The 21,919-nt window shown below is 39.0% G+C and overlaps 1 protein-coding gene across 2 annotated transcripts in view; it reads right to left on the reverse strand.

Annotated features, from left to right (window-relative positions):
* RPS6KA5 (ribosomal protein S6 kinase A5) overlaps positions 1–21,919 on the reverse strand; it is a 168,943-nt gene that overhangs the window by 6,088 nt on the left and 140,936 nt on the right. For both annotated transcript variants that reach the window (XM_057731683.1, XM_057731682.1), the window contains 7 exons: positions 18,640–18,790; positions 15,647–15,808; positions 13,774–13,899; positions 13,261–13,394; positions 12,502–12,595; positions 8,798–8,968; positions 5,001–5,192 (listed from right to left, as the gene is read on the reverse strand). In XM_057731683.1, the coding sequence (XP_057587666.1) occupies positions 5,001–5,192; positions 8,798–8,968; positions 12,502–12,595; positions 13,261–13,394; positions 13,774–13,899; positions 15,647–15,808; positions 18,640–18,790 (1,030 nt within the window). The remainder of the gene's footprint in view (positions 1–5,000; positions 5,193–8,797; positions 8,969–12,501; positions 12,596–13,260; positions 13,395–13,773; positions 13,900–15,646; positions 15,809–18,639; positions 18,791–21,919) is intronic.

Below are 21,919 nucleotides of genomic sequence, written 5' to 3' on the forward strand. Positions count from 1 at the left end.
GATTTAAAACCATTTTTACAGCTATATTCAGGACAAGAAGAATAAAAAAGGGATAATTTAACGGTTTCGAAAGATGGTATGAATGTTACCAGGGAAATGTGTACACAAGGAATTGTCGGCCCTGGCTAACTCGACCCAGCGCGGATCAGGGGACACAAATGAGAATGCATCCTGAAGATGCTGAACTGGGGTGGGCGTGTGGAACATAAGACCGGAAGGAGAAGAAATTATTGCCATGGAAACACTCGTCTGAGACTCAGGATTCAACATCCTGGCAGGGACACCTGGAGCCAGTGCGAGTAGTCTGCTGAAATGGCTCCTTGAAGCTTAGACGAAACCGTGCACTGGGACCAGCAGAGGCACTGACTTGTGAAGCTGCAGCAGCAGTCGCTGTCCTATGGACACGGCACACTCAGAATAAACCCGAGGAGGTCCAGAAGGCACCACGGGTTACACGCATAGGTGCACATCATCTGTCTGTTGCACCAATGCTTCTTTCTTAACTCACACCTATGACCTTGTTGAGGGGGCTCCCTCAATGATGACCAACTGAAGGAAGAAAGGAAACTGGGCCAACTTGTCGGATGGGTTGGCATTCTTTCACCTGGGTGCAGCTGGCCTGTTAGAACATGAAAGGCTCAGTGAAGACACCAGCTCAGGACCATCCCCTGTGGGGTTGGGGTGCTGTCCTTGCGGACTGTGCTGAACCCATGGCTGATGCATTGGTGCTGGGTCCCCCATATCTAGATTCCACGGGGGCACGGCCCACTTACAGAATTCACGTTTCCTGTTCCTGCAGCCTTAGGGTCTGCTCAGCTAGAGGTCTTGGTTCCGTGAGCTCAAGTGATCAGCTCCACTCGGCTACAGCAGGTGGCAACTCAGTGGTACACCTTCTGCTCTCCCTCTTTCCCTGCCTCCCTCCTGCCTCCCTGAGATTATGGTCCTCAGGAACAGGACAAAACGTAAACTTTAACTTTAGGTTCTGCTTTCTGGGGAACCCAGACTAAATATCTTTCTATTGTTGAAGAACATTTGACTTGTTTCCAGTTTGGGGCATTTTGAAACATGTGGCTATATATCTTCTTGTACATGTCTTCTGCTACATAAAAATACACATTTCTGTTGGCTATATCCCTGAGATTGGAACTGCTGGGTCATTTGGTCTGTGTGTGTTCAGTAGATACTGCCAAGTAGTTTTCCAAAATCTGTTCGGCTTCTTAATCTGACCCTACTTCCTAACAGATACATTTGTGGCTAAATACAAGGAAGTATCCTTCATATCACAGTTTTCTTGCTCTGATGTGTAATAATTCAACAGGCTGTTGGGTAGAAAAACTAATTCTCTATCTTTGGAAATACTTAAAGGAGAATTAAATGAACTTTAGGCTCTTCTCAACTCCAAGATCTTACAATTTAGTTGATTATCTGGGAATCAACTTCTGTTAAGGATAATTCTGTGTCTGCAAATTGTGTGCAAATGATGTGGCAAGAGAGTATCTATATACCTAAAGATATACATCTATATACATCTATATATGTATCTATCTACAAATACACTCACATTGGGGGTTGGGTCTCTGGCACATGACCCACACATACACACAGAGAGGGAATTCTAAAGAAAAAGCAAATGTGGCAAAATGTTAAATGTTTACAGTGTTATTCTCCTGAATTTTCTCTAGGTCTGAAATTTTCAAAATAAAAATTTGGGAAGAAAGTGAAAAAATAAGAAGTCCTGAATAAAACACTTGGAAGAAATATGTTTTAAATGTTACTATATTCCACCCTGAGAGTATGCTATATATACCTATGGGATGGCATATAATCCTACCCTACATTTTCTAAATACTGTCTGTTATGGACTGAATTATTGTGTGCCTTCAAAGTTCATATGCTAAAGACCCAGCCCCCAATGTGAGTGTATTTGTAGATAGGACCTTTATGGAGGTAAAGGTTATGAGGGTGGGGTTCTCATCCAATAGGATTAGTGTCCTTACAAAAAGAGGCACCAGACAGCTGGCTCGCTCTCTCTAAGCCCCTGCACTGAGGAGAGGCCATGTGAGGACACAGTGAACAGATGGCTGGTTGCAACCCAAGGGGAAAGCCCTCTCTCTGGCACCTTGATTTTGGACCTCCCAGCCTCCAGAACTGTGAAATAAATTTCTGTTGTTTAAGCCACCCAGTCTGCAGTATTTCATTACGGAAGCCCCAAGCAGACTGAGATACTGTGTAAGCTCTACTTTAATTAAAGTCCTGTGTGTTTCTAATGAACTGCACATCTGTGAGGTAGACTGAGCTGTGATCAAAGCCACATGATATGACATGATGCATCTTCCTGAAGTATCTGTTTTACCCAGTGGGGGTAACATAAATTATTTTCCTATTAAATATCCATATTCATGTTTATTAGATGCAACACATGAAAGGGCCACACGTTTCTATGGCAAACCAGATGACTACAAACAAATTTTGTGCTCACGATGGGATAGCTCGGGCTTTGTATCTAGATCCTCTGGAGATATGCACTCATTTATATGGAAAAGTTTCCAAAGCACTCTTTTTTTGTTTCACAGTTTAATGCAGGTGATAACTTTGCTTTTCATCTGTATTTCATTTTGTGTCTCTAAAAGGCGAGGATTTTTAAAAACCACAACAACCTATTATCACACCTAAAAACAATTAGCAAAATTCCTTTGTATCATCCAATATCTAGTCCATGTTCAAATTTCTCCAACTGTGTTACATACATTGTGTAAATATATCCATATGACTTAGAGTTTGAATTCAACAAACAGATTTGAAATTAGGATTTGTTTGCATCAGAATTCGAGTAAGATGCAAACATTGTTTCTTAAGTATCTTTTAATCTGTAGGTTCCCAGGCTATTTTCTCTTATAATTTATTTGCTGGAGAAAATGTGTTGTTTGTCTTATAGAACTTCCCACAGTCTGGACATTGTGATTGTACTCTTTGTTGTATCGTTTAATCTGTTCTTTGTCCCCTGTTCCCATTTAAAACTTGACAACTAGATCTAGAGAGAAGTCTGGCTTCTCCCCATGCCATTATACAAAGTTATTTCCATAGACATGGCATTTGGAGGCTCTAAAATACCTGTATGCACGTCTATGATAGTCTTTTAAAACCTTAAAAAGCATGATAATTATATTTTGCCTGTATTTAAGTAAGGTCTCTTTTACAAGGGGTAATCTTACATTATCACTAAAAAAGAAAGGCTCTTTTTTTTTTAGATGAATTTTTTAGGAGAGTGCTACTGTAATCAGTTTAAGTCAAACAAAATTCTTAAATCTAAAGAAGTTAGTTGTTTATTTTTATTTAAAAATCATATTCATAAATATGTAATTTTAATTTGAAAATGATAAATGATGACTTAAGATTGCTGAAATAAAAACCATATAAAGCTTAAAAATAAAAAACCATCCTGCAAGGACAACTGGCTAGTCATTGGGGGAAAACAAACTGACACCAAAATAAACTGCAGATGGAGTGCACAGCTATAAAAATAAAACATAATTCTAAAGGGAAATTTAAGAGAATATTTTTAAAACCTTGGGTTGGGGTGGAGTGACAGTCTGACATCAAAGCCAGATACCATAAAGAAACAGACTAACATATCTTACAACATAAAAATTAAAAAGTTCTCTATTTAAACCCCTCTAAAAACAAAATTAAAATCCTATATTGTTACAAAGTTTTCAAAGACATGACAAACCAGAAAAAACATTTCCAATATTAATGGCAGACCAAGGATTAAAATCCTTAATAGAGCTTTAAGTTTCAATAAGAAAAATTTCCTCATTGGCAAGTGGGCAAAGCTCATAAACAGCAATTCATAAAAGAGAAAATAACAATGCTCGGATACATAAAAAGACGCGCAAACCGAATACTCATCAAGGAAATGCATGCAAATTATAACAACAGTAGGAAATAATTTATGATTGAAATTGATCATATCCAATGTATTCACACACAGTTGATGAGACCATGATCTGGTAAACCTTCTAGAAGGAAATACAGGCATATACGTCAAAATATATCCTTCTCCTAGCAATCTATTCTAAGGAAATAATGAGACAAATGCAAGCACATATATAAGAAATATTCATCTGTGTAGCTTATAATTGAGTGAAAGACTGGAAAATGCTAACTGCTCATTAGTAAAGAAACGTTAAACTTTGGAGACTCAAACTGCATATATAATATAATCTCATTTGTTGAAAAAAAAACCTGAATATATATACAAATACACAGAAAAACCTGTGGAAAGATATAAAGCATACATAATAGGGGGGAGGGATGGGAGAAGAGTAAGAGCTTATACAGCATCATCTCTGTATGATGAGATGATGAGTGATTTCACTTTGTTCCTTATATCTTTCTCTATTGTCTGAAACCTTCTCCCTACTATTATGCATTACAAATTATATGCAAAAAAAGTAAAGCTATTTTGAGAAAAAAACATGCCAAGATTTTTCTAGCTTAGTGTTCTGTTTCTGATCCGGCCGCCAAGGAGATTTTGTGAAAAGCATTCTCATCACGATTACTGTAAGTTACTATAAATATTTTAAATTTTATTTATTAATTTGTTAATTTACCCTTTGATATTCCTTAATTACTTTTTAGCCTGAACAATCTCAGAGAATATACTTTTTAGTATTTTTCTATTGAGTCACTTTGCTATTTTCATGTTATATCTAATATGCATGTCTTATGAAAATATACTATTGCTTCTTTAAAAATACATATATTAATTACATAAAACACAGTTGTCTTAAATATTCCAAAATAAACCAAAATAAAAATCCCTACATTTTCTCCAATATAAATTTTAAGTAAGGGAAATAGTCTTCAGTCAGGCCTTTTACTGAAAAGAAACCAATTTGCCAATTGTCTCACAAATTTAAGAAAAACAGCAAAGAGAGCGGTGTACAAGGACATCAGAGAACCAACTAGATTTAATGGCTTGACTGACATGAACTCACCAAAATGACGCCCAAGCTCCAGAGGTCACAGGACTCATCGTAGCCATTGTGATTTAAGAGCTCTGGGGCGGCGTAGTGAAGCGTGAAGCACGGTGTCTTCAGAGGCTGATTATCGGGTGGCTTTAAGCGTGCAAACCCGAAATCAATTACTTTAATTTCCAAATTGTCATTTTCATCAGTGAACAATAAATTCTGCAAGATACAAACACTTCATTAAACACTCATTGAAATGTCATGGGACTTGGTGATGCATTTATGCAACATTATCTGTCTATTTAAGTTGGATTCAGACACAGAGAGGTCTGACAGGGTGGGTCTGAGAGCTGGATGTCAGCGTACTACTGCTCTCTGCTTTATACTTTTCTGTATCACATTGATTTTACAAGGTCATGTGGAACATTTTCAATGATATCATGCCGCTTCTTTGTCTACGTTTTCTCTTCTGCTTGTGTCTGTCTTTGACTTCCTCCACCAATCTCCCTTCCAGCCTGGCTCTCAGGCATCTAATTCTCATTTAGAGATCCACCAAACTGAAGCTGGAAATTATTATATTTTCTTCTAGCATTTACTTTTCTTTCCTGGCACTTATCAGCTCTGCAATCTTAGCTCAGTGTCTTCACCCACATTAGACCATAATTCCACAAGGCTGGCAACTGTGTCTACCTTATTCATGACTCATGTAGCAGGTGCTTTGGTAAATATCTGTCCATTGAAAGAAGTCATAAATAAAATAGTTATATAGAATATCTAGTAAAGCCTATTAAAGAATACCTGGTAGAGACATACATTTCAGAGATATTTTTTCCAAAACAGTTAATACTTGAACATTTTTTTAAAAAATATTTATTTATTTATTTGGTTGCACCTAGTCTTAGTTGCGGCAGGCGGGCTCCTTAGCTGCGGCACGTAAACTCCTTAGTTTTGGTATGTGAACTCTTAGTTGCAGCATGCATGTGGACGCTAGTTTCGTGACCAGGGATCGAACCTAGGGCCCCTGCATTGGGAGTGCGGCATCTTAACTGCTGCGCCACCAGGGAAGTCCTAATACTTGAACATTTTTGATGCTTATGGATATTATCCCTTTGTTATTCAGAGACCATTGCTATCTTGACTCATTCATCAAGCCTTCTCAATCACTAAGGTTTTACTGATTACTTTTGTATTTACCACTTGTTTAAAAAAATCTAACTGTACTGATGGGTAAATCACCATTTTTATTAGCACATCAAGCTACTACCCATAGTAACTGAATCTAATTATATTGTCTTTAGACATCCTGACAAAGTCTGGTATGCCTTTTTGATCATTAAATTATTCCCCAGCTCTGGAACATCATTTGCTTTTTAGGAGTATTCAAACTGAAATAAAAGACATCATAGAAGGCTTCACTGATACAAAAAAGAAAAACCTTCTAGACCTTCGTTCAAAAGTTAAAAATGACGTGGGAGGAAAGAGCAAAAAAATTAACTGAAAAGTTTTCTTCAATTTTCTATGATACAAAATGCTTAATCCCCAAATTGTGATGGAATTAAAATGTGAATATAATTCAATGTAAGGCTTTACCACAACTCAAGTCAGAGCTGGGGTTCATGGACGAGTACGTGGGAGAAGCCTCAGCAAGTGACCCCTGAACTCTTCCGTGGCACAAGGCACTGTGCTACGTACAGAGCAGTGGATGAAGCACACCTGGCCCGTCTTCACTGAGCCTACAAGTCTTTGGAAATGACTTTAGTGTCTTCTGTACTAAGACCAGCTAAGGACTTCCTTGTTCTTAGATCTTGAAATGGAGGAGATACTGCATGCACCTCTGCACTCCTCTCCCAGTTCTCGAAGTAGAGCTGGGTGTGCATGGTCAGAAGTGGCAGGAAGTAATCATTCAGACCACTTTTATCCTTGTCTCAATTTCTGCCGGAAACTAATTTGAAAAAATTTCTCTGTCTTTCAAGAATATGGGGACCAGTTTGAAAAACACAAAGCAGCCTACTAAGAATGTCAGCCAGCTTCTAAATTTATTTGATTCTCACCTAGAAATTATCTTGCCTATGCAGAATATGAATACTGCATAAATATCTACCAAAAGATGTATCATCTGATCTTAAAATGCTACATCAATGTGAAATGGATTAAACTTTTAGTTTGAAAATAATATACTCTGCCACTTAAAAGTCAAAGTGAAAGCTAGTTTATTATGAAAATGTTAGTACAGAGGCACATTTTCATGTTTCCAACATATATATATGTTGATTTAGGACTATAATAGTAAAATGTCCTAATAATGAGATAATTCTTCTTTTCAAATGAGTACATGAAAGAAAAGCTTTATAACAGATAAGAATTAAGCTATGTGAGTATCATTTTAATCAGTAAAATAGGAAAGCAAATTTAAATTCTGCTGGAGAGGACAGTTGCATCATTTGAGACTCATGAGGTGACAGATGGCCAGTTATCAAAGAATAAAACATGTGAAAATGAATTCTAGACAGTCATGGAACAGATCTTTTCAATTAAAAAAATTACATGCTTGTTCCTTGTCTATCAAAAAAAACATTTAAGTGGTGTGCTTTCACATTTAAAAATAGACAGCTAATCTCCAATGTAGAGAGCGCCATATTTTTGGTGGGCGTTGTGTGGGAGAGTGAGAGCTATGATGAAGGAAGCAGAGGGGTAGCTAGCATAGTTGCAAGTTCATAAAACACAATTTACTTTTGATTAATTACAAGCAACATGAATAACAGTAATAGAAAGTACACAGACGGAAGTTTAAATACTTTAGGACTCAGTCAATTATATCCGAAGGCACAGAATTCCATTTTAAAAACATCCTCTTCCTACCAATAACCCAAGGTATTTAAATAAAAGGCAAAATGGTGCTTTGTGAGAAACAGTCTTTCATCGTGTAACACAAAAATAAACACATATATTTATTATTTTAAATATACTTGAAAATGCATTGTAATCACATGGTAATTAAACTGAAATTCTGTTTTAGAGATAAATATATATAATTTTGCCTATGGTAGAGGATGATTCATTGTTATCCTTTTATAAATTATTGGGTCTTGTTTTTCAATTTTCATTATTATTTTCATGATTTTCTAAAAGGGAGGAATTTTCATATTTTTGATACTAAAAAGGGACCATTCTAGAGTTAGAACCTTCTTTCTTAACCTTTTGAAAGAAGAAATATGTAAAAAGCTGCTACTTTTGCATTGCTACACAGTTCTATAAATATTATAGTGCATGAGCAAAGACAAGCACATGTAAGGAGGACATAACTAATTAAACCAAGACAATGATTTATATTTAAATATTTATAACAGAATTATATACTTTCCTATTTATCAGCTAATCAATTTGATTACAAAAGTGAAAGATAAGCTTTCAAAATACACCATTTTTTAAAAAATCCCTCTAAAATGGCATACATATAGGAGGGACATTATTTTCTGCTACAAAAATTTCCATTGCTATTTTTAGGCCACAACTGTTGCATAAAGTATTTCTTCCATAAAAGGCTCTCACACTTACAAATATAACCTCGCGATGATCAGCTGGCAAAAAAAAAAAAAAAAAGAAAGAAAGAAAGAAAGAAATGACAAATTTATTTTAGACTGAAATAGAAAAGAAAAAAAAAATCCAAGAAACATGATATTTGCAACTATCTATTTAGCAGAAAGCTCTGAAAATGAAAAACCAAAACAAACCAAAAAAACAAACAAAAAAAGCCCACACATATCTGGGGGATATTTAATAATGATGCTAGATTGCATTACATGAGAGAACATGTCATTTTATACCTCAGGTTTCAAATCTCTGTGTACCACTCCAACATCATGCATGTGGCTTACAGCCGAAACGAGCTTCCGCATGATGTAGCTGGCTTCCGTCTCACTGAAGTGCTTTTTTCTCTTAATGCGTTCAAACAGCTCTCCCCCGTTCAGAAGTTCCATCACTAGAAACGTGTGAAGCTAGAAAAGAAAGAATTTGGAGGGCCTTAATGAGGAGGAGTAGAAGCATATAGACGTCTAACATTGATTGTGAACTATTACCGATAAATTTAAATAGTCACGTGTTAAAACAATCAATGATGATCCTTATAATTTGAGAGGAAAGAGTTGAAGCATAATGTGGCTTTTTTAGAGTTCTATTTTGGTAATGGAAAATTTCAAGTACTGCAGTGAAATCTTTATATATCCTTTCCTAGACTAATTCTTTCATTTGAATTCCATTCCAACCCTCTCTATCAAGTTTACATATCTTTCTTTTTCAAGTGTGACCTCGTACTGATAATAATATGAAATTGGCTGCTTTAAATAATATAGAAGATTACTGGTGGAATATGGGCAACTGCCCAGGGGAGGCCTGACACACACATTTAATGGCAAATTTACCTTTTTAAAAAGGCACTGCTGGATGATGTCATTTTAAATCTTTTGTTAGGGCTCAACAGATTAGGTTCAGGGTTTCTGTTAATTCCCATGGCAAATACCCATAACTCACTAAGGGCTTTTCTTTTTTTTTAATAATTGCTTTTGATCCCAAGGCATTATCTTCATTAAACAGTGTTAAAAGTCACATATTTACTATGTTTTGCATGCATTTCCATAAAGAAAATAATGTAGGAGCTATTGAAAAGCAAAGGAATTATATCAGCTCTCCAATGAACACAAATGGTTTAAAAGAGATATTAAATCAATATTTAGATTCAAGAGCTATGCCTTATAGCACCAGTGTCACTCAACAAGCAAAACAAAGTATGCTTCCCTTTGAATTAGCAAAGTCCAGAAAAATTGCTTCATTAAAAAGATGATTATAAATACATTATCCTGCACATAGTGGGCAAATTCTAGAAGGTGAATAATGCTTTTCTTAAGAGAATTGCTCCCAGGCTACTAGAGACCATGCTAATTTGAGTTTCTATATCAGATAAATAAGGTCAAAGCTAAAGTTCTGCTAAACGTATTTGCCAGAAAGCTTTAAAAAAACTGAGGGGCAATACCTATAGTGGTTTAAGAGATAGGTTTTAGAGTCAACCTGCATCTGAATGCCAGTTCTGCTACTTACTTATGACCCTGGGGATGTTACTTTACCTCTATGAACTTTAGCACCCTTACCAATAAAATGTAGGTAACAGTGAAAAAAATGTGTTCAATATATATGGTAGCTTGAATAATGGCCCTCCAAAGATGTCCATATAGCCTAATCCCCAGAATCTATGGATGTTACCTTATATGGCAAAGGGATTTTTCAGATGTGATTAAGGATCTTGAGATGGGAAGGGTATCTTAATCACCCACCAGACTCAACAGTATTAGATGGGACTACGGAAACAAAAGACTGGAATGAACCATGGAAGGCCCATAAGCCAAGAACGTGGGCAGCCTCCAGAAGCTAAACAAGACGAATAAACTGTCCCTTAGAACCTCCAGCAGGAACCAGCCCTGCCGACACCTTGACTTTACAGCAGTGAGGCTGATTCTGAACTTCTCATCTCTGTACTGTAAGACAACACCTCTGTATTGTTTTAGGTTTGTGGTAATTTGTAACAGCAGCAATAGGAAAATAATAGCATAGGAAAGCCCAAATCATGATACACAAAACGAATTACACTGCTGTACAGTCAAAGGCTGGAGACCCACCCTCAATCAATGTCACCCATTAGTTGAAAAGAGGACTGTGTTGGATTTGGTGATATTTAGGCAACTGTGTCACCATCACAGGGAAAAACAACCCAAGCTATCAACAACTGTATATTAGAACGATCATATATTTATACCGGTATGTATAGGATTACATCATGAGATGGTTTCTATTCTAGTAACTCTTGAACATAAAAATAGCAAACAATAAAGTTAATTTGTCACATCAATAAAATATTAGGGATGTAGTTCCTGAGATCTGAGAGTGGCCTGAAGGTCAGAGATGGGATGTCTTGGGGGGGAAGTAGCCAGAGGCACAGCTGCAAAACCACTGAGGGGCGTGTGGAAGGTCATCCGCCAGGCCCTTGATGGATGTGTGAATCATCTTCCACAGGAGACGGTCTAGGTTCCGCCTAAGCACCCCCAGTGGACAGGGGGCTCACTACCTGCACTGCAGTTGAGCAGCCCAATGAGGTGCAGGCAGCAGAGGAGAACAGTTCCCCCTGAGTCCTTGCTTTGAAGATCTTCCTTTTCTGACTATAAGCACCAAGGAGGCAGGTAGTCAATGTCATTTTTTGGGTGCTCACTCACCGGATGTGAAAAACAGGCTGTGTGTCTGTTTCCTCGAAGGCAGCAGAACACAGTAATTAAATGCTTGTTTTGAGGTTGGACTGCGTGGGTCCAGATCCCAGAAGGACCCCTTAGAAACTGGGAGACCTGGTTACTTAATTTCTGTGACTTTTGGTGTTCTCACCTCATAGAGTCATTATAAGGACTGAATAAGATGATACATGTAGAACAGGTACTATGATACCTGGAGCGCGTGAGGTATGTGATTATAAACGGCGGCAGTTATTATAGTTACGATGCTTCTGTTGCGGCCGCCTGGTCTCCTTACCATGTGTCATTCTTGGCCATGGCCCTCTGGGGGAGTTTAATGTGGTAGAGGAACAGGCCACAGCTCTCCTAGGATGTGGATGTCACAGCAGCACACTGGAGAGAGCCCAGAACTGGAGACCTGGTTTTCCTACTAGATTTTCACTGACTTGCTATGTGACCTTGGTTGGACAAGTCTCATGACCCTCCTCTTTGTTTCCTGTGGGAAAACACTCATGACCCTTCTGGAGCTCAGCTTCTTCTTTGGTAAACTTAGGGCCAACCACATCCAGGACTGGGTTTAGCTCCTGTGTGGAGCATGCCGTCTTACGTAAGACTGTGCCATCCCTCCCAGGCCCAGGAGGAAAGATGACTAATGGAGCAATTTCTGCAGGCAAGGAGACATGGACCTGACAAAACAGCGTTCCTCCTGTCTCCAACGTTACATGCTTCTGTGTGAGGGTCCTGATGCGAAGTGGGACTGGGGGTAAAAGTGGGGCAGCATGACCCGGTCTGTGGTCTGAGTAGAATCTGTCACCTGGAATAAGAAGCTGGAAAGGGAGCATCTTCGCTCTCTGCTTCCTATTTGCTCTTTAGCTTGCGCTAATGAGGCTTTAGGCTGAGCTGTACTCTCGAAGTGAAAGGATTAAGTTGAAGGCTGAAAATGACTGAGTACTGAGAGGTACGTGGTGATGAAGCTACGCGGGGCGGCAGCTGAACTGGCAAATAAGCACAGTGAGCTGGGCTTCTGCCCCGCATCCTCCTTCCAGGTCCTACACAACCACTACTGAGTGAGAGGAGCAGAAGTGGAAGGAGGCATTGATTTGGGGGTGGGTGAGAGTGTGTGTGAGGAGTGGCTTCCCACCCCCGCGAGTGGCTGGGTCGCGTCCCATATCCCTGACTCTGATCCAGCAGCACCAACACAAGTGTTGAAAAGTAGAACCTTGCATATAAGTTAGTATCCACAGAAAAAAAAACTGGACTACCTGATCATGAAAAACTTCATGTAATTTCACGATATTGGGGTGTCCTTCACAGAGTTTCAGGGCTGTTATTTCTTTCTGAGTATTGGCTTCCATCCTGCAAGATGAAGTAATTAGTCTCTACATCCCTCTTCACCAAGTTTTTGGAAGCACTGCCCCAATCCTAATTTTGTTTTTATTTACAGTATATTCAGAATGTAAGTGTCAAAGTATTGGAATGAGGTTTCCATGAAAGCAGTGAGTCATACACCCACCAGAACAAGTACAGCCTTATTCTTGAGAAAAATGACCATTTCTGAGTCAGGAAAGAGCTAGTCATATGAAGAAATGGATGCCCTACTTGCTTGACAATTTGGTAATGAGAATATACAATCATGGAGGTAATAATCAGTTACCAAAACATCGAGCTGGCTCTCAAAGCTACCCGTAGGTTGCTAAATAATTTCAGAACCAATATTCCAGATATACAACTAATACGAGTGGCGACAGCTGCTGAACTCACTAAGCAAGTCCGACTAAGTATCATGGCCACAAGAAAGTCCTCCCATAATACACTCACTAGCATATCACACTGTGATTCATGTCCAACGTGGATTACTTCCACAAAGCTAGAAGTATAACAGATTTGATGAGCTGAATGGCTAAAAGCTTGGTTAAAAACCTTACAATATACCACTATTTTCCTGTTAAATAAAAATCTTAATTTATAGAACCCATTGACTAGGATGAACACGTAAGAGAGACTGCTGGAAATGGTCATACCTTTTGCTGATTATTTTGACTGCAAATGCTTGGTTACTTTTTTTGTGTATGCACTTTCGACAAATTGAAAAACTTCCTTCTCCCAATGGTTTGTCCTTCAGATCTAGGTCATAGTGTTGATAGAATGGAGAGTCCTGACGAGAAACCAACATCATTTCACTGAAGAAAATATCAGTAATACACAGGGATAGATAGAAGTGTTGAGTAACAGAACATTATTAATGTTAATACATAGGAGTAGAATAATCTTTAAACATTCATCATTAGCTCATTTCTATCATCTATATCACTTATTTAAAATATATAATTTTCTATCATTATAAAACAGGATCTCATTCAAAGGGATGTTCATAATTCTCTTGGGCAAATACCGCTATTTCCATTTATTCATTTTTTAAAATTATGTTTTAGTCGAATGGAAAGTCTATTAAATTGATTTGACTTAAGAAAGTCCATTAGTGTTGGTATTTAACCCATGAACATGTCACTATTTAACCAACCACATGCCTATACCTTCATCATGGCACTCCTCGCAACATTCATCACTCCAGGACGGTCAACTCCCAGGTGAAACTGAAGAGGGTCTATGACGGCTGCATTACGCTTGAAGAGAATAGAAGGAGCAACAAAGGAGTAGCCCTAAAAAACAAGAAAGGTAAAAAAATTAGGATTTGCAATTTTTCAGTTTAGCACACAGTAGACTGTAATCATTCTTTTCTTCTTTGACTCCATGCTTTCCTGCCAAGGGTGTGGGATCGATCCCCAGTTGGGGAACTAAGATCCCGCAAGCCACGTGGTGCGGCTGAAAAAAAAAGAGAATGAAAAATGCTCAAATATTTGTGAAGATGAATCTAGTTTTATTTGTAATCCAAAATGCAAGGTTATCTCAAATCAATGTTTTTCAGAAGGAGATAATGCCATCTTCTGGTAGAACTAAACCGATTCAAAATTAAAGGCAGAAAAATACTTCCTCCCTATCCCACCTCCAATATCTGACTCATAGCTATAATTCTTTCGCATTGCTGACAAAACTTTGCTTATAAGTCCAACTAACGTCTCAAAAAAGGTACAGTTAAGGAACTAAAAAGTGGTCCAAATGCTACTGGTTTTCAAACTAGAAAAATAACAAGTTTCATTCCAGTTAGTTTCTAACTCAGCAATTATTTGACTCGTATTTCCTTTGGTTAGTTAAATTTAAAATTGAGTTTTAGAAGAGGAATGAAATCAAACAGCAGAATGATGTGCTGAACCAAAAGTGGTAGAGATCCTCCTTGACTTATGATGGGGTTATGTCCTTTTCTGAAAAACCTGCCATAAACTGAAAATATCATATGTTGAAAATGCATTTAACACACCTAACCTACCGAACATCACTGCTTAGCCTGACCTACCTTAAATGTGCTCCGAACACACACACAGCCTACAGCTGGGCAAAATCATCTAACACAAAGTCTGTTTCATAATAAAGTGCTGACTATCTCATGTCATCTATTGACCACTGTACTGAAAGTGAAAGAACAGTGGTTGTGTGGGTGCGGATTGGCTGTAAGTGCATCAGCTGTCTGCCCTCGTGGTCGCGTGGCTGACCGGCAGCAGGGCTCACCGCTGCTGCCCAGCTTCGCACTGCACACCGCCGTCGGGAAGGATCAAAATTCAACGCATGGTTCCTAGTGAACGTGCATCACTCTTGCACCATCATAAAGTCAAAAAATACTTAATTGAACCATCAGAAATTGGGGACCATCTACATAATGATGGATGATTAATCTGTTTAAGCTAGAACATTCACTAATTCAAGGAACATTTTTTCAAATCAGCTACGTGCCCAGAGGTGTGCCAGCCACGAGTGTCACCTATGTCCAGAGACGGTGTCTGGACGGCCAGATGAAACCATACTACTGGGATGCTCATGGAAGTCAAAGAAATGAAGCTACAGTGCCACTGAATAGAATATTTTATCTTCAGTTTGAGAAAAGATCCTTTCCTAAATGTAAATCCTTTTAAAATCTTTTTTAAGAGTTGGGAAACAGTTCAGATTTTTCACTGAAGACAAAGAATCAGATAACACTGTTTATGAATTAAGAAATATTTTGTATGAATAGAGGTAAAGTAGTATTGTATTTTCTATACAAGAGCCTGAACAGAAATAAAATTTCAGGTGTAAGTTCAACACGTATTTACATCAGAAATAACACGTGAATAGTGTGTACTATTTAACAAACCATAAGCTTCAGTTAACAATTTGCAATATCTCTGTATTTAATAATTTTGAAGAGATTAGAGAGTCCTGTTTTTCAAGATGCCAAAAAGCTTTCATATGGGAAAATTAATCTTTTCTTTCAAAGCACACATGACCAACAAACACATGCGGGCTCTTGGAGATTACCTGAAACAGCCTCTCGGAGCTCTGGGGCAGTGCGGCAGGAGAGTAGGTGGGGTCCATTTCTGTGAACTCTTCTGCAAAGTTACTCACATCCAATTCATCTCGGATGACTGGCTTAAAGGGTGCGGGCACTTTTTTGGCAGCTAAATCATCCCAATTTAATTTCTAAAACAGAGGATGATAATTGGTACAAAGTAGAAATCAACAAAACTGAAATATATTTTTGAAAAATAACAAAGATAGGTAATGATTTTAATTGAGCAACAGAGAGAGAAGCACATATTTCAAACCAATGATTAAAAAGAATATTTTTTACAAGCAGGAGCACATTTTTTGACTGCAGCTTATAGATCCAGACAAAGCGGTGACTGAAAGATGAGACTGCGCGCCATTACTGTGGAGTCTCGTCCTGGCCACTGGGGGGCACCAGGACACCCTAGTTCACCCTTAGGGACAACAGAAAATTTATTTTGTCATGAGTCCCCTGAGAAAGGCGTTAAGCCAAACCAAAATCAAACCAAACCTAAACTATAATAAAGGGCTTTAAAATGGACGTGAATATTAACTCTAAAGGAACATTCCTATTTTCTAGAGGCAGTGTTCCTCCTGTACTTGCTTTTCTTCCCGGCCATCTGGACAGATTAGAAAATAAACAAACTCACTCTAATTAATGCGTTGGTGTATGTCTCTAAGTCTAAATGATACTGTGAGAGTATGAACTGATGTAACCACTCTTTTCTCATTCAACGGTATTCAAGCATTTCAACATGGCCTCTTCTCTCCCCCATGGCATAGCCCGTGCCCCCTTTCCACCCATGTCAGTCACTAACTGTCTGATAAACTGATATGTCTTATATTATTCAATTCAACCCTCTGCTCTGTTTTGCTTATTCTCCTTCTTCCACTTAAAACAACCTCAGATAATACTTACTGAGTCGAATCCCACAGATATCCTATTAATGTATTTCTCTTATAAGCTGTCATCCTTGTTAGTAAGATACACACTTATTTTATGTACCATTAAGAAAGAAAAAGAATTACCAATTAAAATCGTAGATGTCCACTGTAGGCTGCATACTGATTTCAGAGACAGTAAAATGTGAAACTTGCACTTCTTGGTTGATGACATTCAGTAAGTATAATCAGCTAACATAAAATGTTTTTATTATGCCCTCTTGTGGAGGCAATGGAGGTAAAATCATTAAATTACAGATCTTCAAAGTTTTCAGCTAGAATGGGTTTTAGAGATCATTTAGTTCATCCTCTTTATACAATCCAGATGGAAACTGAAGCCTGGAAATCAGAACTAACCTGTTCACTTAAACATTTGCTAGTGGAAGGGCCAGTCTCTTGACTTCCTAGTTCGAGTTCTTTCCTCTCTGTGGCTGTAATGTTTTCCATTACAAGCGTATGATTTGTGCTTGGCTACTGTACATACATTAAGAGAAACTTCTAGAGTAAAGGGGTAATTTAAAGAAATATGTTGTTAGCAGCAGAACATTTAGTCTGTAGAAAATTGAATGCTATTACAATCCTCTCCACCTCCACTCCATTTAGGTCTTTACAAGTAGAATTTTGGTCTTTCCTGAAGTGTCCCTGTCATTTAAAAAGTCAAGGCAATTAAATAACCTAAAATTACTATTTTTAGCTATAGAAAAGAGAAATTATTCTAATATGAAAGCTATATTGCAATATTCACAAGTACAGGGAACCGTGGAGAAAAAGATCCTAGGAAATATGATTTGGGGTATTTTGCTTGAGTATGTTCTTGAATTTTACCTTATTGTTAATTTTTGAGCTGCACTTCTGAACAAGATATCTGAAAGAGTTTGTTCAAATGTCAACCTTTCCAGGTCATATTAATCTATGAAATGCATATACTGAGAAATTAATTTTATTCTAAATGTATTTCTCACTATGTTACTGAACTTCTGTAAGATATACAGTCATACTTTTTAAAATGGTTACACCAAGAGACTGAAATAAATGTGCCCCTTTTTGAGCATATAAGTACAGAGAGAATTCTTATTCTCAATCGCTTTGTTTTTCTATATTAAAAAAACAATAAATAACAACATGAAAGCTTACTCTACAGCAGTTTCTTTTTTTTTGGTATGATATTTTCGTTAATTTTGGTGATAATAATGTAAAAGCTCAGTTTCCAAAGTAAAAATAAAACTTGGATGGTCCCTTTTGAGCATAAATATTTAGGTCGTGCTCATTGACAAGATGAAATTATTTAAAAGTCATAAGCTCAGAGTTTTAGATATCAAGATCATGGTATCCCAGACTGACCATTTAGATTGAAATAACTAGCCAACTCAGTCTACTTAACTTTTTTTCCCCAGTTATCTAAAATTTTGATGATTTTTTGGAAAACACTGAGTAAACTAGGTTGAGCAGATGTGTTGATGCTCTGTAGAATGGTCTCATTAAGCTTTTGTTGAATACAAAAGGCACTGTCTCAAGTACACAGAAAATAAATGAATAATTCTCTCTATATTATAGATATGTAATATCCATAATATTACATATTATATTGCCTGAGAAAGAGGCAGATTTTGAATTTTCTGAGATGTCTCCTGGGAAAAGAAGTGATGAAACCACTATCTAAAAAGTTAACACAATGGCAGTAATAGCTCATGAGCTGAGAAGTAAAAATTATAATAAAAGTCTCCTTAGTCTATATGCCTAAATCTCGAGATCACAACTGGAAACCAATGCTCAGAAACTCTAACCAATTAGTATGTAGAAAATCAAATATTATTATGATCCTTCCCACTCTCACTTTATTTAGGGGGAAAAAGACCATTTAGATCCCTACAAGTAGAATTCCAATCCTTCTAAAGGGCCCCTGTCATTTAAAAAAGGGACAATGTACGTGAAAAGAGGGAGAAAATGACTTCAAAACGGCCCACGTTCACTCATTTCACCAAGAACACCAAGTACCCTGAAAACAGCAGAGCACATAAAACCATCTGTTCAATATGTTTCACCTGAAAAAAGAGATGTTCTTTGATTTCATCCGCATCACGTGGACCACATCCCAGTCTTTTCTTGGGATCTTTCATCAAGAGGCGCTGAATTAGGTCTTTGGCTACAGCACTCATTTCTTGGGGATACGGAGGCTCGCTTTTTAATATTCTCCTGTAGACAGATAAAACTTGCTGTTAAAACAACCAGAGGATAAAGTTTTCGTGACTTATTCTTCGCAGAAACAACTATGGCACAACACACTCTGAAACTGAACTATATGTGAAAAACGGAGATAAAAATATTTACACTGAGATAACCATGAAATCAAATTTCTCAGACTTAAGCAGAAACAACATGCACTGATCATTTTCTAGTATAAGTCAATCCTCATAGGAAACTACTATCCCAAATATTTAATTAGGGAAAAAAAAGGCATGGGGTTGGATTAGATCTCCTTTTTAGGGACTAGACTCTCTTAAGTAAAACTTTTACAATAGAAACAACTTTAATAAATTCAGAGAAGTGAATTCAGGATTCAGATTTGGAAGGACAAGAGAAACCCCAACTCCACCTGCCTCGCTTCTCTTGCCCTGTGAGCCTGTGACCATACGGCGCCAGCGGGCACGCAGAGGGAAGGAAGCCCCAGACAGGGAGAGGCAGAACCACCTGGATGTGGCTCAACTCTTGATACCTGGAAATGAGCACTAGAGCAGGGAGCTCTTCCTGGGATGAAAGCATCTGCTTATTTATTTGCGATGGTTACACAGACTGGGAAGCCCTAGAAGGCAAGTGGTGCTCGAAGATGGAGTAAACTCTACTATTTATTACGGCAGGTAAAAAAATTTAAGATAAGGTCACAGAAAAAGTCGATCCAATCCAATTCAAATGTACCTTTGCCTCTCTTAAAAGCCAGAGCAACAGTTTAATGAGAAAGAAAGAATGGAAGGGGCTGATAGAAATTAAGAAGCTTAACACAGTACACATGGAGATAAAAATTATTTGGGTTTGCAAAAAGATCTCCTGTTGTGCATTAAAATAGTGATACTGTTGTGGAACAAAAAAATAGATAAAAAGTTAATGAGAGACGGTATAGTGCGGTAAGAACAGCAATTTTAGAGCCGGTTTTGATAAAGTGCAAGCACTGGCTCTGCCGCTTCCTGGCTGTGTGACCCTGAAATAGTTAACTAATGTCTTTGCACCAGTTTCCTGAACCGTTTTCTCAACAGGAGTACCTGCCTAAAATGGGTATTATGCCGCTTAAATGAGTGAAGATGTGATGTACAGAGCTTGGCACAGCCCCTGGAACGCAGCAAATGCTTGATAAACATGAGCTACTCACTGTCCTGCTCCCTCATCTAAGGCAGCCACAAAGAAAACCGACAGCCTGTAGCAAGGAGCACTGAGGATCATGGAAGTGATGGTGGGACAGTAACTTTTGACTAAATATTCCAGCAGTGTTGTTCATTTCAAAGCTAATTCTACTTCTAGCACTTCATCCTGGCAACCTAAGAAAATGCTGAAAGAACAAGAAAGAGAAAAGCAGCAGCAGAACCCCTTTTTCTTTCTGATTCTTTAGTGCTCTCCCATGGCTCACTGCCCATAAGGGTTGCAGCATTAGGGATAATCCTCTCCTGACATAAGGTGCAGGCATCCTGTTTCTCAGGGAAAAGCAAGCACAGCCTGTTCCATTTCTCCACCTTTAATGTCCGGTCTGCAGGCAAGGACCAGGCTCTAGAGTCACTGCTGCTGAACCAGGTGTAGAAAGAAGCACTTTGGCTGACTTCATCTGAGGGTACTTGACTCTGTACTGTTACTTCTTACACCCGAGTCACCAATGTTTACTGGAAGTCTGCTTCGTACGAGGCACTGGGGGAAGGAATGGTCAGTCTCGTTGACTGTGGTGAGTTCACGGAGAAGGAGGGCCAGCGGGAGAGCAGCGGGCACCCAAAAACAGGCACGGCCCCATGGAGATGCCCAGACTGGAAGGAGGCGCGGGAGACCCTGTGCACACTTCAGGGGGCAGTAGTCTGGACACACAAACAGCAGCATCAGTGTGCAAACTGAGGCTGTGTCAGGTCCGCGTGCAGGGAACGAGAGGTTTAGATTCGGGTGAGGCAGGGATCAGATCAGGAAGAAACTGAGCAGAAATCTGCAGGAATTCCTGCGGACAGCAGTGCTGATGAGGGAACATGCAGAACAAACAGCGACGGCCCCAAACCTTCCCCCTTCCTGAGAATAACAGGGCCAGAGGCAGTGGGAGCAGATCTGCACAGAGGATGCTGAACACCCACCCGGCGTGGAGGAGTGACAGCAGGACCTCGCCAGAGACTCACGGAAGGGTCACATAAGCAGAGTGAGGCAGGGCTCCCTCAGAGATATGGAAAGGCTCTGAAGCCCAGGAAGAGGACGAAAAACTGGGGATGGGGTGGTAAGGAGACAGAAGGCTCAACCCTTTTCTCCATGGGAAGATGATCTCAGATTTACCTTCTTATACTCTTTCCTTGAAATGCACCAGGTCAAGATGGACATGAAGCATCAGGTGCGTGGTTACTGTGACGTTACCCCTGAGAAGTGAACTGCACCTGGCCTGGCAGGCGTGAGCAGGCACGTAGGTCCTTGGGGTTTTCTCGTCCAGGACTGTTTAAAACATGTTCACGAGCCTTTGTGTGTTCTCTCCTATTCCCAAGGGTGTCCTTGTGGGGGCTTGGAAGCTGTGGTCGTGGGAATTAGAAGACAGTGTTCCTATGCTGAGTTTCCTATGCTGGGTGGTCCACACCCGCCCACTCGGTCTCATCACTAGTGGCTGAGCGTGTCCTTTCTGGGCTGGGAAGCCAGGCCTAGGTAGTTGGAAGGACCCCTGATGAAATGTGTTTGATGTTGTCATGTCGATACACTATGCCTCCTGACCTGTACCCTTCTAGAAAGCTAACTCTGGTGCCAGATTCCAGCCTGTTGTGCCCTGTGAGTATGAATGTCAGTCTGAGGGCCAGCCCACTGTGGCTGTTCAGAGTGGGTGCTGAGAAATGCGGGTGCAGGTGGAGGACTCCTGTGGGATGCCCACTGGTAACCACACCAGGGCATCTTGCAACAAGGGCTGGGAGACATTTCTTGTGTGCTGCTGCCACCTCTTCCAATGTGCTTGATTTCTGAATTGGTACTAACCCAGAGCTATTTTTTCTTGCTTCCAAATGAATCTTAGAGCCCTCTGTGAATTCAGAACAGGCTCCGAATTAACATAGCACGTTGAACACTTCACGTGTATACTATCATTTAATCCATACAACATTCCTATCAAAAGGC

This window comes from Hippopotamus amphibius, chromosome 4, assembly GCF_030028045.1.
Source record: "Hippopotamus amphibius kiboko isolate mHipAmp2 chromosome 4, mHipAmp2.hap2, whole genome shotgun sequence".
NCBI lineage: Eukaryota > Metazoa > Chordata > Mammalia > Artiodactyla > Hippopotamidae > Hippopotamus > Hippopotamus amphibius.